Genomic DNA, 21,928 nt, shown 5'->3' with positions numbered 1-21,928 from the left:
GTAGTAGCTCAGGAGGTCCTTTGTGTGTGTGTCTTTTACTGAGTGATGTGGCCATGCTGCCAGGCCTGCAATATGCTCTTTGTCTGTCCTTCACAAGGCCAGTCTTAGTAAACAGGCTACAGCAGGAGAGTGTCTTTTTTTTTGATGGGTTAGCCATGGCAGCTCAACCCTTTCTTCTCTTTCTTTCCTTCTGTTTGCTAAGGTTGTGTAACACATTCTCAAATTTTTCCTCCTTCATTCATCCTTTTCTCTTCTCCTTTTTCCCCCTCTCCTGTCAGAACAGCGTCCGATGGGAGAACTCAATCCCACACTGCCATTCTCCTAACCCCTGCGGCTCACTTTGACAAAACTGTCAGCCTGAGCACCAGTGATGGATGTAGTATTGTACAGTGTGGGTTTACGTTGGGATATGTGTATTTATGTGTGACAGTTAGGGTGTTTTTTGATGTTAAAAGAAGACTGGTACCCTATTTCAGACTATTATTGGACAGAAGAACAGCATTATATGCATGAAAATCAGTAAATATAACATAAAACTTACAAATGTGTACTATTTTTATTTACTCGTATTCATCTTTAAATCCACCTTGAAGAACTTTAGATGGGTGGGCCTGGAAATGGGAATTGTAAATTATACCCCTCACAGAAGAACTTATGTAGCAAATATTAAAGAAATAACTTTCTGTAACACGCACATCTTAATATACACAAAAACAGATGACTATTTCTCTGACTGCTCAGACATGTGCAGACATACATTTTGTTAAAGAAAGTAGATGAATGTGCAGGGAAGGGTTCCCTATCTGTAAGGCAATATTTGAGGAGAAATATTAGAAAGAGAACAGGCAAGATAAGACTAGTGATTTAAACAGTATGCCTGCTGACAGCCTGTTGAAATATTACTCTTTTTGGTGACTTGTAAATCGGATATTTGTAGCCACAAAGATCACATATTGGTAAAAGATAAGATCATATAGTGGCAGTCGTAGGGGATTTTGAGTAGGGGAAAAAAAAGTACTACAACTAAAATTGGTAACTAAATTGAATCGCAAATTTTGTTACTTACACACTGAATTTAGGCGGCACCCTGAGCTGTTTAAACTTTATATGTGTAACCAAAAACACTATACCTCGGAGGCAAAACGTTTATTTATTTCACACTTTCCAAAAGCAGCTGGGGAGCAGTTAATTTTGGTTGCACAGAAGCAGCTGTCTAAGAATCGAGGGATGGGAGGGAGAAGGAGACAGAGGGTAGAGAGAGAAGAAAGACGAAGAGAGTGAGACACAAAAGCAGTTTGGTCTCATTATGTTGATTTTTTTTTCTTTCTTTCCTCTTCTGCCAAACAAAAACACGCAGGCACCAACGAAGATCACTCACTGCTTTCTTTCTCCTTCGCACCACAGAGTTTCTTTATAAGCAAAGCTGATGATTTTCACTCAACTGCAGACGCGTCTTTCGCCCGAAACCTTTGTGTCTGTATTTTCCTTATAGACTCAAATTGAATTCAGTCACAAGCACTATTACAGGTCCTAAGAAAGTCTTCCAGCCTCAATAATACTTCAACATATGAACTCCAGCTGAGGAGTGTTTTAGCGTGCGTTTTACAAATGCAAATAAATACACAATCCATATGTGCATGCATGCATCTAGATAAAGATACCTATACGACAAAGCTATACACACACACGCATACACAAACATTGGCTGGGGTTGCTATTCTTTACCACCTGAGCCTAGTTATCAATGCCTCCCACCCTAATTTGGGTACAAACGCACACAGACCCACATGCACAGAAGCTTACCCTTGTGCACAAGCAACAGCCCAGAGAGCAGTGGGGTGTAACCAAACCCTTCATTTGTATGTACATCATGTACACTGGGAGAAATGCTGAGACAAAGAGAACAAACATGCTCACATGCATGCACGCATAGACACACACACACTCTTGCACACAGAGGCACACACGCACACAAAATCTAACACACTCAGACATGCACTGTGGAGTACCTCTGTGGATCAGAATTCATTTCTGTCTGCTTTTTCCCCTCCAAATCAATACCCCCGTCGGTCGACAGACAGCCGTAAGTGTGCCAAGGAGGCTCTGTTGCCTTCACACCCTCCCCATATGCGCACACATGCACACACACACATACACAGACACACTCATGGTTGTTGATGTGTGATGGCCTCTGCTGCTTCCTTATTAACTCCTCACATGCTGACTGAAGCATACACCTCATTACTGGCTGCATTGACAATCTGGCACCCTACTGAGAGGCACTCACACAAGTTGGACTTGGACAGACAGGCCAGAGATGGATCGAAAGACAAAGAGGTACAGTGAAGCGACCAATATAAAATAAATGTGACATAGATGAGCAGTCCAGACAGGTGGGTAAAAATAACGCAAAGCAGGTAGAGTGAAAGGCAAGAAATTGCATTAATAATGGCTGAAGCTTTGCAAAAAGACATTGTGACTTTTAATCATTAAGGCTGACCTGGAAAGATGCAAGTGTAGGATTAAATGTAGGATTCACAAAAAAACATTTGTTAATGTTGATGTAAGTATCACTCATAGAAAGACGTTTATTATATATGCATTACTTTCCTCTCAGCTGCAGGTTAAGTACACTTGATCTGAATCTTTCACATCAGCCTTTTTACCTGAATTAACTAAAGTTTTTCTAATACACTGGTAATTTCATATCATATTATTACTTCACTTGACTGCTGTTCCAGATAACCTGTACTGTTAGTATCAGTGAAGACTCACTGTTTCTTAGTGGTTAGTGGCTTAGTGTTGCCATTTATGAATACAGTTTGTCAAAAATGTGCTTTCTAAGTGCAAACCCTCTAATTAACAGGCTTCATTTACAATATAATGCAGAAAAACTTAATTCCTCATGTCATCACTCTCAGTGTCATATCTGTCTTTGCATGAGTACACACGCTCACACATGCACACTCAAAAATATTCTTTGGCGCTTTCACAGCTCCCTGTGCCCATTTCTTAAATGTCAGTGTGGGCCTTTAAACCAGTTGCCAGTGAGCAAGCATAGTAGAGGGGGGCTGAGAGTTCAAAGTGGTCAGGCAGCATGGATGTAATTTCCTCCTTTTAGCCTCCTGACTGAATTACTGAGCAAAGAGGCCACCTCGACTGGGAGCTGCAAAGGAGAGGGAACACTGGAGCGTGGAAGAGTGTGTTCAAGGCAGGGAAAAACATAAGGGAGGAGATGAGAAGATAAGTGAAAAAAGACAGTAAAGGGTCAGGAAAAGAGCAAGGGACTTTAACATAATATCACCAATATCAGTCCTAACATCTTTATCTTGTGTAAAAAGGTGCAAATGATACGTGGAAAGAAGTAACAGCCATGCTGGTATCATTTGCAATGCTTAAGATTCAAGTGATCAAGTGAAGTTGTTAAGTCATGCACAAGTAAATAAACATATTTTTTCCCTTGCTAGTGTTTTGCTAAGATTATTAACAGGCACAAAATCAGATTTCTGTCAATGCTTTTAGTTTTTCAGTGCAAGTTAACAGTGCTGAGGGCATGAAAGCTGTTAACATTGAGAGCTTCAGTGATCTACAATATATGCAAAGCCACAGTTGAGGTACAAATAAACAGTAGAAAAATACACAGGCTTTTGGAACGAGCCAATTCCCCACCTCTTTTTACCCCAAAAGAGAATTGAAGCCATACATAATTGATACACTCCCAGCTGTATTGACTGGTTGTATTTTTCGTCCTCCTCACTGGTCGATTCCCTCACTCCATTATTTCTACACTTGCTCTCTCTCCGCTGCCTCACAGGCCCCTATGACTCCTCCCTCTAGTCCTCCAGCCTGTAATACCTAAACACACACTCACAAACACACATAAACAAAGATAAGGAGGCAGTCCCATCTCCCTCCTCCACTGTCCGATTGCCCAATGCCCCATTTTGCTTTTGAGACACACAGTTGTCGGTCAGTCCAGGGGATGCCTGCAGAAATCCAATGCAATGCGTGCACAGCTGTATTATGTATGTGGTCTGTTGAATGCTGAATTAATACTAAGTCCATGTTTTTTAGGGGGTGGATTATGTTTTTTAGAATAATTAGACCAACCTGTATATGCTTATTGTCACTAAATGGTAAATGGCCTGTATTTGTATAGCGCTTTTCCTAGTCCCTAAGGACCCCAAAGCACTTTACACAACCAGTCATCCACCCATTCACACACACATTCACACACTGGGGATGGCAAGCTACATTGTAGCCACAGCCACCCTGGGGCGCACTGACAGAGGCGAGGCTGCCGGACACTGGCGCCACCGGGCCATCTGACCACCACTAGTAGGCAACGGGTGAAGTGTCTTGCCCAAGGACACAACGACCGAGACTGTTGGAGCCGGGGCTCAAACCGGCAACCTTCCGATTACAAGGCGAACTCCCAACTCTTGAGCCACGATCGCCCCATAAGTCTCCTCCCAAAGGGATTTAATCATTTAACCCTCGGATGGTCTAAGTCAAAAAAGGGACCCAAAAGGGTCCCTTTTTTATGGCATTTAAATTGGGTAAGAGAATTATCCGGATGTATTCCTAAACAACAAACACCCAAACAGTTATTCTAAGTTAGGAGATGCTAGGTGGAAAGCATTAAACTGTATTATTACCACTTTACTTATGTACTTATTGTTCCTGGGTTAGCATTGACACATAATAGACGTTCAGCATCAGAGTTCAAACTGCGGTCAGTAGGCACACGCTTGACCTGCTCCTTCCCTTTTTTCCTGCCTGGCAGTTTGTCTCCTGCCAATCTGTTACTACTTATGAGCTGCCAAGGGCCACGCCTCCCCAGGACCGAGGGGCATGAGAGGGCTAAAGACCTAATGTGGGGTAGATATTGATGCTGTTTGATATAAAAAGGTAACAGTATTGTCTTGATATCCACCTTGGCTTAGTTTAAGTTCAGAATAAGTTAGCATGGCCATCTTTGTTGTTGTGTATGGATTCCAGTCCCTCTTTTTTTTATCCATCTTTTTATTATTATTAAATCCAGCTTTGTAGTGCTGCAATGTCTTGAGTTTTTAGTTCACTCAAATCTCTGAGCATGGGCAAATTCCAATAGTTAAATAAGTGCATGTGTATGTGCAAGCATTTTCTTTCTGAGTAAGTGAATACACACACATAAATAAGGAAGTGGATTCACTGAGAGCGCTGGCTGTGACAAAAAAGGTTCAAAGCTACCAATTTCACACCCAATCATTTCTGGAGTATGGAAGATGGCTGCTTGTAGATGAGGCATGCTGTATCATTTCATTTTGTTGGAGTCTTTTTCTACTGTGGTTAGCTTTTTAAAATCAATGACTAATACCTACTCTGAATGTTATTGCGTTTACTTCAAAACCAGTTAGTTTGAAAGCCACCCAGTATAAAAGGGTCTGACCTTCATAAAAACACTAATACAAAATAGTACCACATCTTCCACTGAAACCTTCCTGTTTTTATGCCTGTATCCAGAACCTTCTCTGCATTAATCCTGTAGATGGCTTTTTAATAGATGTTATACAGTGGGGAAAAAAATCAATATTCTGGATTCCTACACAAAATGTGTGTCTCTCAAATGAATTGTAACAAAGCCCTCTAGCATTTGTAACAATAAAACCAACAAACAAGCATTCTAAAAGCAGTTCCTTTCAGAACTGAACAGCACGTGTGTAGCTACAGTGTATCTTCTTAGTGGGTTTTTTTTGTTTCATTTGTTTTTTAATGCACAAGATGTGGAGTATTATTATGCATTGTTATTATATTCATATGTAGCTGTAGCTGTAACTAATAGCTTTAACACATCTGCTCTTGGAATGCTGGGTTTAAGCTGTCATCAAAGCTTCCAGCTGTTGTGGTATCGTTGCACAACTCAGCTCAAGGCCACCAAAGGATCAGATCTTGTCCACCCCCAGCATCCAAGAGCATGCCCTCATTTTGTCCTTAATCACGCTGGGTGTAATTGGTGAGGGTCTTGATGCCTGATTATCCTTGGAACAGCCATAATGCATAACCCCTCACCTCCATTATCAGGTCCAGCCATATATAGGATGGATGTTGATGATTAACATGAACCATTGACCGACCTCGGTGTAAGACTGCAGAAGAAGTGAATTATTCTCATATTCAGTCTTAAAAACTTCTATAAAACAAGTTGAAGTCAGAGGGGATGGGTGAACCTTTTTTTTTTTCATATGCAAACTTGAGAGAATGTGAATCCTCGTGGGTGGATGTCAGTGAGCTAGAGGAGATGGCTCTGCCTAGAGAGTACAGTGGGCAGATTTTCCTGAGTTGAGGACAAGAAGACCAGTGGGAGGAGGACAGGGTGAAACAGAAGCAAGGAGATATAGCTGCTGTCCTAAGGAAGAGTCTCGGCAGGATTACTAAAGCAGATTAAAGGGTGGCCTGTCAGGCAAAAACGGCTGAGATGTCCTTGTAGGTAGCCTGAATACAAGAAAAACTGGCTGCGGGGTCACTGTGAGAGTAAAAGACCCATAAGCCTGTATTTTTCATATGTTTTCATCTATTTCAGCTACAAGTATTTGCTCTGCTTTTGAGCTTTAGTCATTAAGCTGGCTCAAACTGTTTCTCTGTCTCACTCACACACATACAATTACACACATAAACACACACACAAGCAGACACACACTCTCAGATACACTCCTCCCATGCTTACCCTCATTCGCTCTACTGGAATGGGTATTGTGTTCATGATCGATGTGCCTCATTCCAGTGACGTGGCAGCCTGGCTAACTCTCATTAAAAATGGATAGGGTGTAGAGGAGCCGCCAGTGTGTGTGTCTACATGTTTAAAAGGAGGTGTAGGTGGCAGGAAGTCCCAGAGGTGCCAGCTGTTTACCGTGCACTGCTCAAGGTTTCGAAGGTTGGAGGGATTATTGGTGGTGGTAGATGAAGGGGGGGGTCCTGAGGTCAGAGCCAGGGCTGTTACCTTGGTAACAATTGCAAAATAGCTTCCTCTCCATTACTGGTGATGGTGGGATTTTTCTCTTTGTGTTGCTTTCTCTTTTTTGCTCAGCCTTGTGAGGCACATCTGGCAATACAGAGACTTGGTCCCATCAGAGCACAGGGCAATGGGCTGTTTCTACTTTACTTTGTCTTCGTTTATCTTAAACCCCCCCCCCCTCCCAAAAAACTCTTCTTTTCCATCTTCTCTTCAAACTCTGCTCCTGTACTGCCTCCCTATCCATCACGGAAGTGCAGTGCATGACTTGCTCCCAGGACAGCAGAGCAGAAATGGAGTCACCATTCATTCTTAGTCACGGATTGTTTGGAACAGATGAGACTGTTCCTGCTGCTCTCTAATCAGCAAACACTGTAAGCCCCACTTGGGTGCCACATCCAAATGTTTCTGTCCCCTGTTATACTCCAAACAGCCTGGCAAAACACATTGGTTTGGTTTTTTTTAGTAATCCTAAAAGCAATGCCTCTTTTACTGAATACCACTACTTCTGTTTCACTGCCACCAGACTATCAACTGTCTGTTTTTTAGGAGGTTTTTTGTCTTGAGTGCCACTGCAGCAAAAATAGTTGAATTTTATATTTTATAATCATACATAACAAAAGTTCACAATGTTAGTGGCCTCTAATGGCAGCAAGAGTTGCCCAGTACAGTTCACAAAAAAGATGTTCGGTGACGTTAACAAATAATGCCCTTCTCAGTCCGCTGCAGTTGTATAATTTGATGGGTTAATAAAAATTTAGTATTTATACATAAAAGGATATCCTGATGTTAAGGGTGGCCATTAATAATGCTAGCCAAATCTGTAGCTATACTTTCCTGTAAACAAAAGCGCTCTTCTATTATAATAATGAAAGCTGAAGTCTTTTTTTCAGCGTGAGGCTTTGAAAGAGAAGAAGCTGTTTTAACCTTAGACTGTGACTGTCAGTCACCCAGGTCGCTCCAGTATGCAGCCCTGCTGTAGCCGCTTTGGTTGAATAACCCCCTGCTAGGGTCATCTTAAGCTGGAATTTTATTAGCATTCATTTGAGTAGCGCACAGTGCATCTTTACTGACAATGTTCAGTTTACCTTATGGGTCAGCTGTGGCTATGAATGTGTTCTGGGAACCTAGAGGAAGAGAAAGTTTAAGGCATTATTAGATCACATGCAGGACTCTTGGTCTTCTTTGAAAACACAACAACAATCTGCACATCCGTTGCAGCGTTGTGCACGTGTGCATTCAAATACGCGCGCACACACACACACACACGCACAGACTCACAGTTGGAGAAGGGGCTTCATTGTGCAGCCCTGCTGTTTTGAGTGACTGTAGCGTGTGCTGGGCAACAGCTGCTGTGATCCCCCACTACCCTCCCACACCACATTCCCCTCACCTACACTCTGTGCTACTGGCCCATGCTGGTCTAAAACATCAATACCCTCGCAGCGACATAGACGCGCAATATTTATTTACAACACACATTTACAGTGCACATGAGTAGTCTCTTATTTCGTGTGTGTTTTTTTTTTTTTTTTCACTTCTCATCTTTTTGTTTTCTCTTTACCTCCCTCCCCTTCTTTTCTTATTATTCTCTGGCCTTTTTGTTCTTCAGTCTGTACTGTATCAGCTGACAGCCTTCTGTGTCTGTCAGTCTTTAAACACTGCTCCATAAGGGACACCCTAAGCTCCCCTCACTATTCTCTGACTTTCCCCCACTGACAGCTGTCTCTACAGTGTAACCCTTTCATGGGTCTGGGCCTCTGTGAAAGTAATAGTATAAAGTTTCAGCAGCCTCATGCATGTTTTGAGAAGGATCTGACGACTTTCTGTGGTTAAGAGAGATTCAGAGGCTTTGCAATATATACACACACAGACTGAGTTGCTGCTTCCTCAGCCAAGTCTAGTTCCTGGTGGGCTTGTTTGTCATCGGTTGCAGCTTCTGCTGCTGATGTGACCTCGTCTGCAGCTCATTACAGCATGCCACCTGTTTGTCCCGAAGCTAAGAAAGACACACACACAGACACACACAATAATAGAGTTTGTTGAATTGACAGGGGGTTAATCTAACTGGAGTGTCCATGGTGGAACTGCCACACAAACTGTCAACTTCCCACCGTGTCAGTGGCTTTCTTTGTCCTCTGGGCTTGTCTTTCTGTAGGACCAGGCAGACACTATGATGAGCTTCTGAGTAGCAAGCACTAAACAAAGAAAGAAAAATACACACTGGAACAGGTGTAGCTCACAGGTTTTACAGCATCTGACAGGTTTGCTGACTATAACTTTTCAGAATCCATGCAATAACAGATGCATGTTTCAAATTTTACTGTCAGCTCTTTGTAAATGTTCAACACTGTGTACCATAAAAGACAGGATTTTGATGAACACCCAGCTGTTATTTCTAACTGACAGTTAATTCCAGTCCATGGTTGCTAACAGCAATTATTATCACCCAGTTGTGAGTGATATGCACAGGGTCAAAAAACACTTAAAAGGTGCTATTTGCACCCTTAATTCGATCCATCACATTTTACAGAGGAGTCACTTATTAGGCATTGGTGTGATCCTGAGGTTTGCATCTGAACAGGGCAAACACTGTCAGAGCTAGCACTTATCATCCAACACGCCACTTGCCAAGAGACTGAAAGACATACAAAACTGGAAATGAATCTGTGTCAGACTCTAAAATGAACTGATTCAGCCCCCGCTTTTCTTATGCCATTTTCATCTGCTGAGCAGTATTGAGGTTTTCTGGCTTCATGTTACAGTAGATGTACATTTACAGGCAGACACCCACACACACACACACACACACACACACACACACACACACACACACACACACACACACACACACACACACACACAAGCGCACAAAAACCTTTCACTCTGAAACCCTCCAAGCTAGACAGAAAGAAGGAAGGTCGTTCGAGACGGCAGCACCACATCAGACAGACAACTAGATTCAGATGCATAAACACTCATGCTCTTGTGTATATAAAACCTACCTGGAGATAAGTGTGTGTTACGTAGGCCCAGATTGTGGTGCACACTTTGGCAAACAAGCTGTGAAGTTTGTTCTTCTCTAGTGTGTTGTGTTTACATAGGTTATGGAACATCTCAACCCTGAATAAAACAATATCAGTCAAATCAAGTTCGTACAGTGAGCACTAGGATATTTTTTTATTTATTTTTTTATGCGACTCTACTCAAATAGCACTGTGTGGGTTAGTGTGTGTGGGTTAGTGTGGTATGGGGGTGTGTTTGGTTTCCACTGGAAGCGCTTAATCATATCTATTGTTGCTGACACTTTCAACATGTAATACTGAAATACCAATTTTATTCCCTTGTCATATTTTTAAAAAAAACATTTACAGTACAGCTTTAATTGTTACTTTCCAGTTTTAACAGTCATGCCGCAGGCCTCTACTTTTTTTTTAATAACATTGATAATTTCAAAAGTTTATCTTTTCTTTGTTTATTTTAGATATAGTTATAGTTATACTCTTCAATACACTTGACTCTAACTCTCTTCCTAACACATTTTACACTTGTGTCATCAAGTTGTACTTTGAACGCTCTCTTGAGAAAAACGTCTGTCACTCGTCCATGTGTTGGTGTGTTTGCACAGGCCATACCTAGGTGGACAGATGCCCTGGTGCAGACAAAAACCCATTGATGGCAGAAAAACAGATTTGTCTTGCCAACTGATCCCAGCTGTTCAGTAGTTTTTATGGCTTTAAGATAAAGGCAACAGTTGCTTGGGCAGTTGGCATCTCACACATCAGTATACAGAGGCGTAGTGTAGCCAAACATTTTGAGGCACATCATTCTCTGCAACAGGTCCACAACAAACAATAACACTGTTTAATAGGGATGGAGGGGTAATGGTGCGTGTCACATTATTACATTTCATAACATAGATTAACTGTGTCAAAACATTGCACATTAATTAATAGTTTCACTGGCGTCTGTCTGTGTGGGACTGAGCATGCTCACACACAAACACATGCATACTCAGAGATCTTTGTTGTACATTTTGTAACGCTTTTCTGGCTGCACTGAGACAATGATGTTTTAATGTGTTTGCAGGTTACCCAAGTTCCCATCGAGTCATGTGAGCAGTACGGGACATGTGGAGAGTGCCTGAGCTCTGGGGATCCACACTGTGGTTGGTGTGTTCTTCATAATATGTGAGTATCCCTGATTAGCTGTCATGTCTATTTGCATCCATATGCCCATTTTCTACCAGTTATATGTATCCAGAACATGAGGGCAGTTGTCTGCTGTTTACCGTGCACCGCTCCATATTTAGTGGTTTGTTGTGTTTGTTCATTTTTTTTCAGTTCAGACAGATTTTGTTAGATGTCTCTCAAAATGGCCCTCACTTTGCCCACGCAAAGGCAGACAGGTTATTTTCCTAATGTTTGTCTCTAATGAGATACAGTTTAAGGAAAGGAGACAGCATCTGACTGAAAATGGATAATTGTGCCTCAGAGATGGTTCAGAGCTTCTTGTTGCTGCCATTGTCATTGCAGCTTTATTCTGACATGACTTGATATTTACAGGAAATGATGCCATTCATGTTATATATGTTTGAATGGAATTTAAAAAGACAGGCAACAACAGACCAAAGAGATCAATCAGAAAGTTTAAAGATCAGAGAATACGCATAGAAAGCATGAGTGACACCTGCTGGAGCTCAATAATTACTGCAACAAAATTAACCTTCAAAATGACAGGAAGAAGGGAGAAACGGATGCGGGAAAAATATGCGTGTGCATGTATTCATCTGAAAAAGCAACTGATATGTGAATATTTAGATGAAACAATGTAAAAGAGTGGAATACAGACAATACTGAACAGTAAAAAAAAGCTGAAAGATGTTCAGCTCTGACTCCCTCTCCTGCTTTGTTTCTTAAGTACACAGATTTTATTGGAGTTTTTTCTTAGTTACTGTGTCCCCATTTGAAGCCCCCCTAAATACAGACCCACTCTGTAAAGGTATAGCTGGATATTTGTGTGTGTGTCAAAGCACTGCTGCAATCATCATTATCATGATGGCAGCCCCTGCAAAGTGCACTTAAAGTAATTTACATCACTCCAAAGCTGGGACAGGACAAATAATTGCCTAGCGACAAGGTAATTCAGCATGTGCTTGCAAAGAGCAGGAGGGGCTGACGAAAGCTCTGTATTCTGTGCAGTCTGCGTGCCTTCACACAGGGATCATTTAACACAACATAAGCCTCCATGCTAGACTGCTAATCATATGCTTTTGTGTAGGTGTGGTAGGGGATAGAATAATTCACGTTGATAGGAATCTGAGTCCACTGCATGTAAAAGGTGTTGGTCCTTAAAGGTGAATGGCTTTTGGAAGCCAGCTGTGATGAGGGAACAGCTGTTTGGTGTTTAAATTGCTTCTCGAGAAAATATGTGAGGGCTTACGTTTGAGTGGGTTCATGCATGTGTCAGTGCACATGGGGTCGATTTTTATGTACATGCACAAACACTCATGTGGATCACTGTACTGTACTGTTGGGAGAAAAGGTCAGCACCCTGATTTGCGTAAGATCAGCCATCTGTCCTCTCAATACAGCGAACGGTTTTGCCACCTGTCTCTGATCCTAATCCCCCTTTCTCTAGCCTGACCCTGCAAAGAGTATCGCAGGACCCCTGTCAGCTTTAGCTATGCTGCCGCAGAGAGGAAAAAAGTTACTTGGAGAATGGTTAGCTTTTCTCTCTGTTGCATTTTCAGGCCTCCATATGGTTCTGCCTACAAATGTATTGAAAGAGCTACGATTTCTGCAACAGTTCTAACGTGAAATATCGGTTTTGGTGCTTATAACCCGCTTCTGCATGATAAACACAGCATAAATACCTGGTGAAAAAAAAGACAGATGGTTACAAAAAAGATTCTACAAAGTTTACAATTTGTCCACCTTTTGGCAAAGGTGGCACAAAAAGAAGATGCAACAAACACTGAAGCAAGTATTTTTTGAATATGTCTTGACATAGCATTGCCTTATTCAGCCTGTTCTTTCATGCACAAAGCCGACGTGCCACCACTCACAATTACACACCTCTGTCAACACAGCAGCTCATATATATACGTCATCAGACAGGGAAACCTCAGAAAAAGCAGAAAAATGTCATCTCGTGTTGTTAGCTGCAATGAATTATGAGTGTTGCTTGAGTGCTTAGGAGATGATGTAATCTTGTCCACTTCGACTACTTCATCAAAACACCCACTTATTAACTGAAAGCCAAGAAATTTGTACAGGATTTTAAATGAAACATACATAATTGCACAGCATAAAAAGGATAACAATTATCTATAAACCAGTTTGTGGCTTTAGTGTAGTTAGCGTGGTGACATGAATGCACAATATAACTGACAATTAAAGAAGATATTTGTCAAATACCACTAAGGAAAAGCAGCTGCACCCTTCTGGTGAAGCACCCCCCTCATCCCAGACACCCAGAAATTAAATTTCTTGCCAGCCTTCTTTCTTTCCTCAGCTGTGATTCCTCTTCCATCATCCCCCGTTTCCCTCAATTTTTCCAATTCTCTGTCATCCATGTCTAAGCCATTGTTGATTTTGTGAAATTATCTTTCCCTCTTTCCATGTTTGCATCTTCCCCACTACCCAAATAGCAAAGCTAGTCTCTAAACTATTCAACTCTACTGATCTCCTCAGCCCAGTGTGGCTCACTGCTGTCTCCTATTTAGACACTCTCCCCTCTGGAATCAGCCCTTCCACACTCCAGAGATGGTTGGCTTGCCACATATAAACACCCCTTGCTTTGATCACCCTCCTCCTTCCTTCTACAGCTGTCATCCACGATATCCATCCTCTTTTCTTCTCCAACTCCTGCCCCGCAACCCACTACTATTTCCTTTATGTTTGCATGTGCATGCTCATTGAAGTGCGGCATTCTAAGGTGGCTAATTAGGAACACGGAGAGACATTAGTTTGGCTAGCAATGATGAGGAGGAGAGAATGTTGCAGAGGGAGAGGGAGGCACTGAGATGACCAGAAGTGGCATTTCTGTCTTCCCTGTCTTTCTACTCTCTTTCTTCTACCTCTGATCCAATGTGGTGTGAGACTCTAAAGTCCTTTAATTACCAGCAGCTGCTAGGCATTCACTGAATGCACGAAGACCAAAAAGGGAAAAAAAGAGTGAGGATAAGAATGAGCAGGGAAGAATGAAAGAGGGAGAGAGTGTTTGATGCTCTCGTACACTCATCGGCCGACAAAACGGAGCAGCATTTTGATTGCTGCTCAAAGGGAGCTCATCATCTCGAGCGCTCTTCAGTCGCTGTCCTGTGAATGGGTAGTTCAGCCTTCGTCTGACCACAATCCAAAAACATGGCGTTATGGTGATGCTCCCCTCCCGCCCCCCTTCCCTCTCCCTCCCTTAGCCTGCATCTCGCTGCTGTTAGATTAGCTCTCTAATCATGCCCAAAAGAGGCTTTTCCATCTCAAAATGTCCCATATCACTCCGTCTCTTTCCATCCTCTCAACTCACTCCAACATTCCGGGAGAGGCTGAATGGTTTTGTTGAGATTTGTCAGGATTAGTAACAAGTTTGAGTTATGTCCAAAAGGGTACCAGGTTCAAGGTTAAATTTTTTACCATTATAGTATTAAATAATGTTTGCAGTATTACTAATGTTGTAATCAGTGACTGGTTGCGGTAATGTATTATAAGCATAAGGAATTCCGTTCTCTGTGTCAAAATGAGTGTTTGTTGTGAGGGTGACAGCTTAAAGAGTAGAAGTATAGTAGACTCCAGCAGAGAATGAGTCAGCATTTTATTCTGAGTAGAATAATATGTCACTACTACACGGCATTAGTGTCTGACTGTATGTGGCTAATCCACCCAAATCTGTTTCAGTAAACCACAAAACAGTTTGGGTCAGGTACCTGCCTGTCTACCTGTCTAGCAGTGGATCTATTGGGTCCTGTGGCTCAGGGAATGGGACCTCTCTGGACTGGGCTTGTTCCTTTGCATCCTGTTGTTGCTCATTTGAATCGTGACCTCGGACGTTTGGTTGGCGGTCATGCTCGGGAATCAAATTTGACTTTTTAAGCTGTTTTTATGATGTAGTAGTCCATGTAATCTTCCTTGGGAATATTATTGCCTTTGGGGGGTTGTGAATGGCCTGCAACAGTAGGTAACACCCATGCAAATATCAATACCAAAGGCTTTCCAGCTGGGCGGTACAGTGTAACAAGAGGATTAGTATTATTTACTTTTCTGTCATTGGTTTTAAAGTTGTGGGTGTTCAGCATATATTGAAGCAGGAAACATCAACCTAGAAAATAGTCATATTTGGCGTTGCATGCATGTTTGCTAAAACACACACACAGACACACACACAAAACCCCACAAACTTATTTCTTAAATTATTGTTCCCTAGTTTATGTGGCATGTTTATTACTTCGCTGCAAATTGTGTCACCCAACGACCATAAAATTTCCTCTAATTTCACAGTGGCAACACCAATTAGACTAGCAATGAAAATGGCTGCCTCAGTCCATTGTGAATGTCAGATTGTGTGTCTAATGGCCAACTCATCAGCCAAAGCCTCAGTTAGCAGTCAGGGGGAAGCTGCATCCATCTTCCCAATTGTGCCTAATGAGATATCGATCACAAACATGCAGATCTATCGATATTTCCATAGATTCCTAGCAACTAGAGCTAATACAGGTTGGCAACATGCAGAAATACTGCACCAGTGTGTACAGTATATGTAGGCAGGCAACATATTATACAGTTAATGATCCTAACAACCTACTGTGTATCTCTTGCTTGCTCATTGATTTTCTTTTTGAGATGCTTCCGTCTCTGCAATGCTTCCACTGACTTTTTCCCTTTTTCTCTTTTGCTCTCTGCTCAGCCCACACAAGAAAAGCTATAGCTTGATGCTGAGCACTGAGGAATGGTCTCTTTATAAATTCTCTGGGTTTGCATAAACCTTGACATGTTTGTTCATCTGACCATTGGTGCTCTACTGTTCTTGTTTTGTATAAACACACTGAATTTACACCACAGTAGTTTCAAGATCTTCAAGATACACTGAATGAGATGTGGTCTTGATGTGTTCTGGGTCCTTTGGGCAGTGCCCTGCTGTGACATTATCAGTCACCACTGGAGACAGGCTAAGAGCTACAGTGGTTGGTTTGACCCCTGACATGAACTCTGGGTTTCAAAGTACATGTCAGCCAAAGCCCTGAGGAGTTTACTATTTCCCTTTTCACTTCCTTTAGTACTTCTTGAAGTTTAAATGTATTCCTATACTTTAAAAATGGACCAGTAAGAAACAAATGGACTGGATAAGTTCAAGTGAGGATAAAACACTGAAGAAGGGGTGTGCAGCTATGTGTGTGTCACACAGAGAGCAACCCAGCACAGTACAGCACAGCCTGACATATCCCTGCTCACCTATTGAGTCTGCTTTTCATATTAAGAAGCCAAAGACCCAGTGCAGTCAGCCTTTATGCACATTTACATTAACAAGTTTATTTGATGAAGCACACAGTCCCCAGTCTAGGTTCCCATTCAAAGCAAATCCTGCCAGCAATTCTCTAACATTATGGGTTGCCTCTTAAAACTAGTAAAGCTTTGTTAAGCTCATCAAATATTCAATATACATCCAGTTAAGTCTCTCTGTACATCCTTTATAGCTTCCCGCTGTACTCCTTTCCCCAATCCCCCTGCCCTGCCACCAAAGCATGCCTGTTGTGCTTTTAAATTCCGCAGCCTTATGTCGTCTGTCTCTCATGAGGGGAGGTGGAACGGGAAGGTGATTTTAAAGTGGCTCCCCCTCTGTTCTCTCCTCCTGTTTTTAAACACGGTGCTCACACCAAGAGCTACAATCAGACAGGTCTTCACACTGAAGATGTTGTAGGGGAAAGGGAGGAGGGATGGAAGGACGGCAATCTTTCCCGGTGGCCTGGCTCTCCTGCTCTCTGCTGTCAAGACCATAGTGTGTGCATACGTGTGTTTATGTTATTATTCGATGCTGTCTATTAAATGTGTGAAAGATTAAGTGCAAGGCACTGTATGCTATTATGCACATGTAATTTCCAGAGGGTTTGAGTATACATGATTTGTATGTGGCCATGCCCTCGTATGTGTCTGTTTTAGTTTGTATGCAGGGATGATGCTCTCTACCAGTCGTGCGTCTGTGTGTCTGTCAAGACAAGGTGGAGAAGAGATGACGGTGTAATTTCCTCTCCAAGGCAACAGAATAAGATGCAGACATTGGTGGAATGGACCCCAATTTCTGGCGTCTGCTATCCTAACCCCTACCAACTATAGAAATTGCTTCCTCGGCCAACACTACACCTTACACTGTACATTAGATATAAGTTTCTAAAAGTGAATTAGATTGCATATACTATGTCAGATTTACACCCTGAACAACGGTGTAGCCCGAACACACTGCTACAGTAGTAAACAATATTCTCCACTCAATTTTAGGGTGCATTTTAGCAACTCACCTCCCATGGTTGCACAAAATGGGACTGCCACTCACAACTTCTTTTGTATTCTGCAGAAGACTTGTTGATACCAGAGAGAGCTAATGATGGTGCATGCAGCTACTTCAGCACCCTGGACAGGGCTTAAGGAGCCTAACCAAAATCTGACGCCGCTAGCTCTGGCTGGAATAAAATAGTTTTCAGTTGCTTATTACAGGAAATTGAAAAAGATAAACATATTTGTCCATCTTTGCATATGGAAGATGTGCATTAGAGAACACTTGTTGTATGAAGTGATGGGACACTAAGCATGAGTGAAACTACTGACTGACAGGAGAAAAAGGGAGATCTACAAGGCAGGAGGTCAGAAGGGGGAATATGAGGAAGGCAGGATTGTAGTCAACACTCAGTGGCATGCACTTCAGCTAATGAGAGAGGCAAGGGGTCAGCTTCTAACTACACAGAGATAATGGCCATCTCCTGAAACCATGGCAACAGCTGCCATCCTGCACGCCTTCCACCCCCGCTGCCTCACCCCCTTGCTGCGCTCTCATCTTACTTCACCCCACTGAAATGAATTTTATTTAAAAAAAAAAAAAGAGAGAGAGAGAGATTCACATTGAGGAAAATCAATGCAGAGCTTTTTGTCAGTTAATGACTGCCCAGGTTTTTGCATCTGTACCCATACAGCTTGGAGACATGCATAAAACATCGTGCCGCAGCCCACACCTGAAAGCACATTAAGTATCATTTTCTCCTGCCATTGTGAATGTAAAAGAATCACCATATTGCAGGCAGAGTAATACCTTGCCTAAGAAAGGTGTACTAATTTCAACTTGTATTAGAATAAGACAAAAAGGAGTGTCTTGGGCCGATAATAGCGAGAGAGATGGAGGGGAAGAGAAAGACCGAGGCAAATGAACCAGCGGTGCGGTCAAATGTGTAAAATGAAAAGGTAAAGTAAGAAAAAAACCATCAATATTAAAAAGTATAGTTACCAAAGTAGTGAAGGGGAAAAGCAGGTGATCATCATCAAAAAGTGCTGCAGTGACCCTCCTTTCCCAGTGGGAGATTTCTCACTACTATAATAATTCCACACTTTTCTGCTCTCTAAATTCCCTAGGGAGTGCTTGGAATATTAGTGTGTGTGTGTGTGTCTTGGTGTGCCTAGTAGTGTGGACTTCTGACAACATAATTGCACACAGAGGCTGTGGATGAAGATGTAGCTTAGAGTCAGTATATGTGAGAGTATGTGGTTAAGAAGCATGATACGGCGCAGAGCACACGGTGCGGAGCACACAGTGCAACACACAACACACACACGCACAGAGCAACCAGGAGAGAATAGCAGAGCTTGTAGTGGCACATCAGCACCATGGACAGCAGCTGACCCTTTAGAGTCCAATTAGAGCTACTGTGACCAGTCAGCCAGTTAGCCAGACACTATAACTGGGTTGGATAAGGATAGAGAGGCTTTGGTGTAATGGGATGGAGAGACCGCACAGTTTTAATAAGTGGTGGGAGGTGGCACAGTTTTAATGAGAGATGTGGCAGTTTCTTGTGATACTTGATACGCAGTCTGACCATTAAGATCTCTTATGAGAGAACGCCTTGTAATTTGTACTAGTTACATCTACAGAGTTATGCTGAGATTGAAGGAAGCAATCTAGCTGTGTTGTGCATCCACTTCTGTGCCACCACTTGTCGCTGCAGTTTATTGGGAATGCATAGCCAGTCACCTACATGTTTATAATAGAGATCAGCTGTTATTAATGATGTGAGTTTCATAAGATATCTTTGAGAATGAGCTATTTTGTAACTGTTTTTTTTTAACCAATCCAATAAGACAGCAAAAATGTTTAAAATAATTTTTCAGCCTGCCATCTGTTTAGCGGAACAAGAGAGAAACACAGTCTGTTAACAGCAACATAACTTGTAGCCAGAATGTAGAGCATGTCACATTTACAGCCTTGATCATCACAAAATAAACAAATCTGGATGACTAACACAGAAAAGCACAAAACAAGGAAAAGTGAGCAAAGAAGCCCCAAGGGTTTGGTGTGATTTTTATTTTTTTTTTGTAGGTTATTACTGATCTGTTCAGATGTCCTAAAACAAGCATGGGAAACATCGAAAGGTGGATGATTATGGACTCGTAAGTGCCCATATAGTGGCTGGTGACAAAAGTTGGCTATTAATGTGTTGAGACAGTGACAGTGTTACATCTCCCTACAGCACTGCTGCGGGATATTTGTTTTATTTCTGTTACAGCATTGTTTAATATTCCTTTCCCTACACAGTCTTCACCATCTTTGACAATCCTCATGCTTCCTTTCTTCCGTCTGTTTTTGGAAGGAGTTTAAAATTGTCACAATTTCTCATTTGCCCTCCAGTCATAATTGTTACATTATAATTGTAAGTTTCATTTTCACATATTTTCATTGCACATCCCTTTGGCGGCACTTTTTTTTTCTTGTAACTTTTTATTCATGGAATAAGTTGTTTTTCCTCTATTTCCTATCATATCCGACGCGCATATTTTTTTCAGTGCTGTATAATATCACTGATGGCATTGAAAAGCAAATATCAGTAACTTCTTTCTATCTCGGTCCTTTCTCCTCTCTGTTCAGATGCTCTCAAAGGAATCGATGTGAACGTGCAGATGAGCCGTACCGTTTTGCTGCTTCGCTCAATCAGTGTGTGAAGGCAACCGTGTATCCAGACAGCATTGCAGTCTCAGAACCTAGCGTACATGTAAGTCTGCACACAAACAAACAAGCACTCGCTCACACATATGCATAATCCTACACACAGTATACAACATACCTGCAATATCAACCACTGCTTGCAAAGTCAAAAATGAAAAATTAGCTGCTATCTACGTATTTCCAACCCACGCAACAAAAGCAGAAGTTTTTAAACGATCCCACATAGCTGTTCATCTAGTCTTGAGTTTGGTTGATGCATAAACATTAGATGGGAAGGTTCATAAGGGCTTTACGTGGGCGTTTCAGCATACATATGCTCACTTTTTACAGAGCAGTCAATATGTGTGCCAAGACATGTTTGTGTGGGTGGGTGTGTAGGCGTTAAAGTTGTCCGAGTGCAGTTGAGTACAGTACAGTATTTCTACACGGATTCAGTAAAAGCACGCAAAGATCAACAGTGAAAGGATCTGCCTGTCCAGATTCTGGAGATTGTTGTACATCTATGCACAATCCACACTATTAATGGGTCATTTTATGCACATCCTGTTCAGAAAAATGTCTTTGGTTTGAAATGGTATGAGATGTAAGACACTGACTTATAGATGTATTAGGATACATGAAATACTTTTGTGCTGTTCAGAACAATTTAAGTGGACTGAAATGTGAATCTTTAAGCTGAGAGTAGCTGCATTACAGATTTTTAAATGATTTCTTGGGATTTTATTGCAAGTAAAAAACCAAGAACCAAGAAGATCTCTTTAGCACTCCTCTCCAGACATCTTTATAGATTAATTGACAACACATTTTCTTCCATGTATTTTGGTGAGCTGACCTTTTAATTTATGTGGTTAAACATAAAAAAAATAAAAATCTTGTTAACATGCAGTTGGCTCTTGCACTGACTCACCCTGCACCACATTATATCTCACCCTCAAGCCAATGCTCAGCATACCTGGCCCCCGTTGTCCACTTTGCAAACAGCAGTTTATTACATTTTAACAGTTTCACCAACCCCCCCGTTTTGCTGTCATATCAGAAACGGGGTCATCTGACCAACCACAAAACACTCAAATTCACACAGTTCACAAATTCCACAGGGGTAGACTGCTATCACCATGACAACGCAGCTTCTTGAAGTGGGCACCAGGACAGATAGAAAAGGCAGTGAAAACAATGAAATTACCTTTGCTGAAATCTGCAACCAATTATGGTGACTGCCAAGCAGCAAAAACCCCCACCACCATCGTGGTGAAAGGAAGCCAGCAAACGAAAAGAGCAAAATCTTAACTCTCAGAAACAAGCTTATTTTGTGCAATAGCTTACTGTGTCTGTGTTTTTGTGTGTGAGACAATTTCTGCATAAGCAATTTTTGAGTGTTTATCTGTATATGTGTGTCTGAGGACGATGAGAGCTAATTATTGTAGAGAGGTTACTCAGGGAATTCTGCATTGAACAAAAGACATTGATTGCTGTGATTGCTGTAATCAAGGATCTCTCTGACACCTCAGAGTGAAGCAACACAAACATGGTGAAAGTAAAACAGGGAAAGACAAGAGGTCCTCAGCAGAAAAAAAATAAAAGAAATCATCCATCCTCTTGATGGGTAACAGAACAAGCCAGCTAACGAGGGAGGCAGTGTAGTCAGCCACTGAGACAGTCAGCATCTCTTAAAAGACCTACAGTTAAGCTGCTCAGCTGCCTTGCCTGTCCCAGTAGCCCTGCGGTGTTTAGTGAGAGGCAGAT

At 41.9% G+C, this 21,928-nt stretch overlaps 1 protein-coding gene across 7 annotated transcripts in view; it reads left to right on the top strand.

Moving 5' to 3' along the window:
* The window catches only part of plxna2 (plexin A2), a 260,056-nt gene that overhangs the window by 180,641 nt on the left and 57,487 nt on the right, over positions 1-21,928 (top strand). For all 7 annotated transcript variants that reach the window (XM_082519547.1, XM_082519545.1, XM_082519544.1 and 4 more), the window contains 2 exons: positions 11,081-11,181; positions 20,108-20,231. In XM_082519547.1, coding sequence (XP_082375673.1) covers positions 11,081-11,181; positions 20,108-20,231 — 225 coding nt within the window. The remainder of the gene's footprint in view (positions 1-11,080; positions 11,182-20,107; positions 20,232-21,928) is intronic.

The sequence above is a fragment of the Aulonocara stuartgranti genome (assembly GCF_965226115.1).
Source record: "Aulonocara stuartgranti genome assembly, chromosome: 20".
In the NCBI taxonomy this organism is placed as follows: domain Eukaryota; kingdom Metazoa; phylum Chordata; class Actinopteri; order Cichliformes; family Cichlidae; genus Aulonocara; species Aulonocara stuartgranti.
Note: the sequence above shows the minus strand (reverse complement) of the source record. Positions and strands in the feature narration are given on the sequence as shown.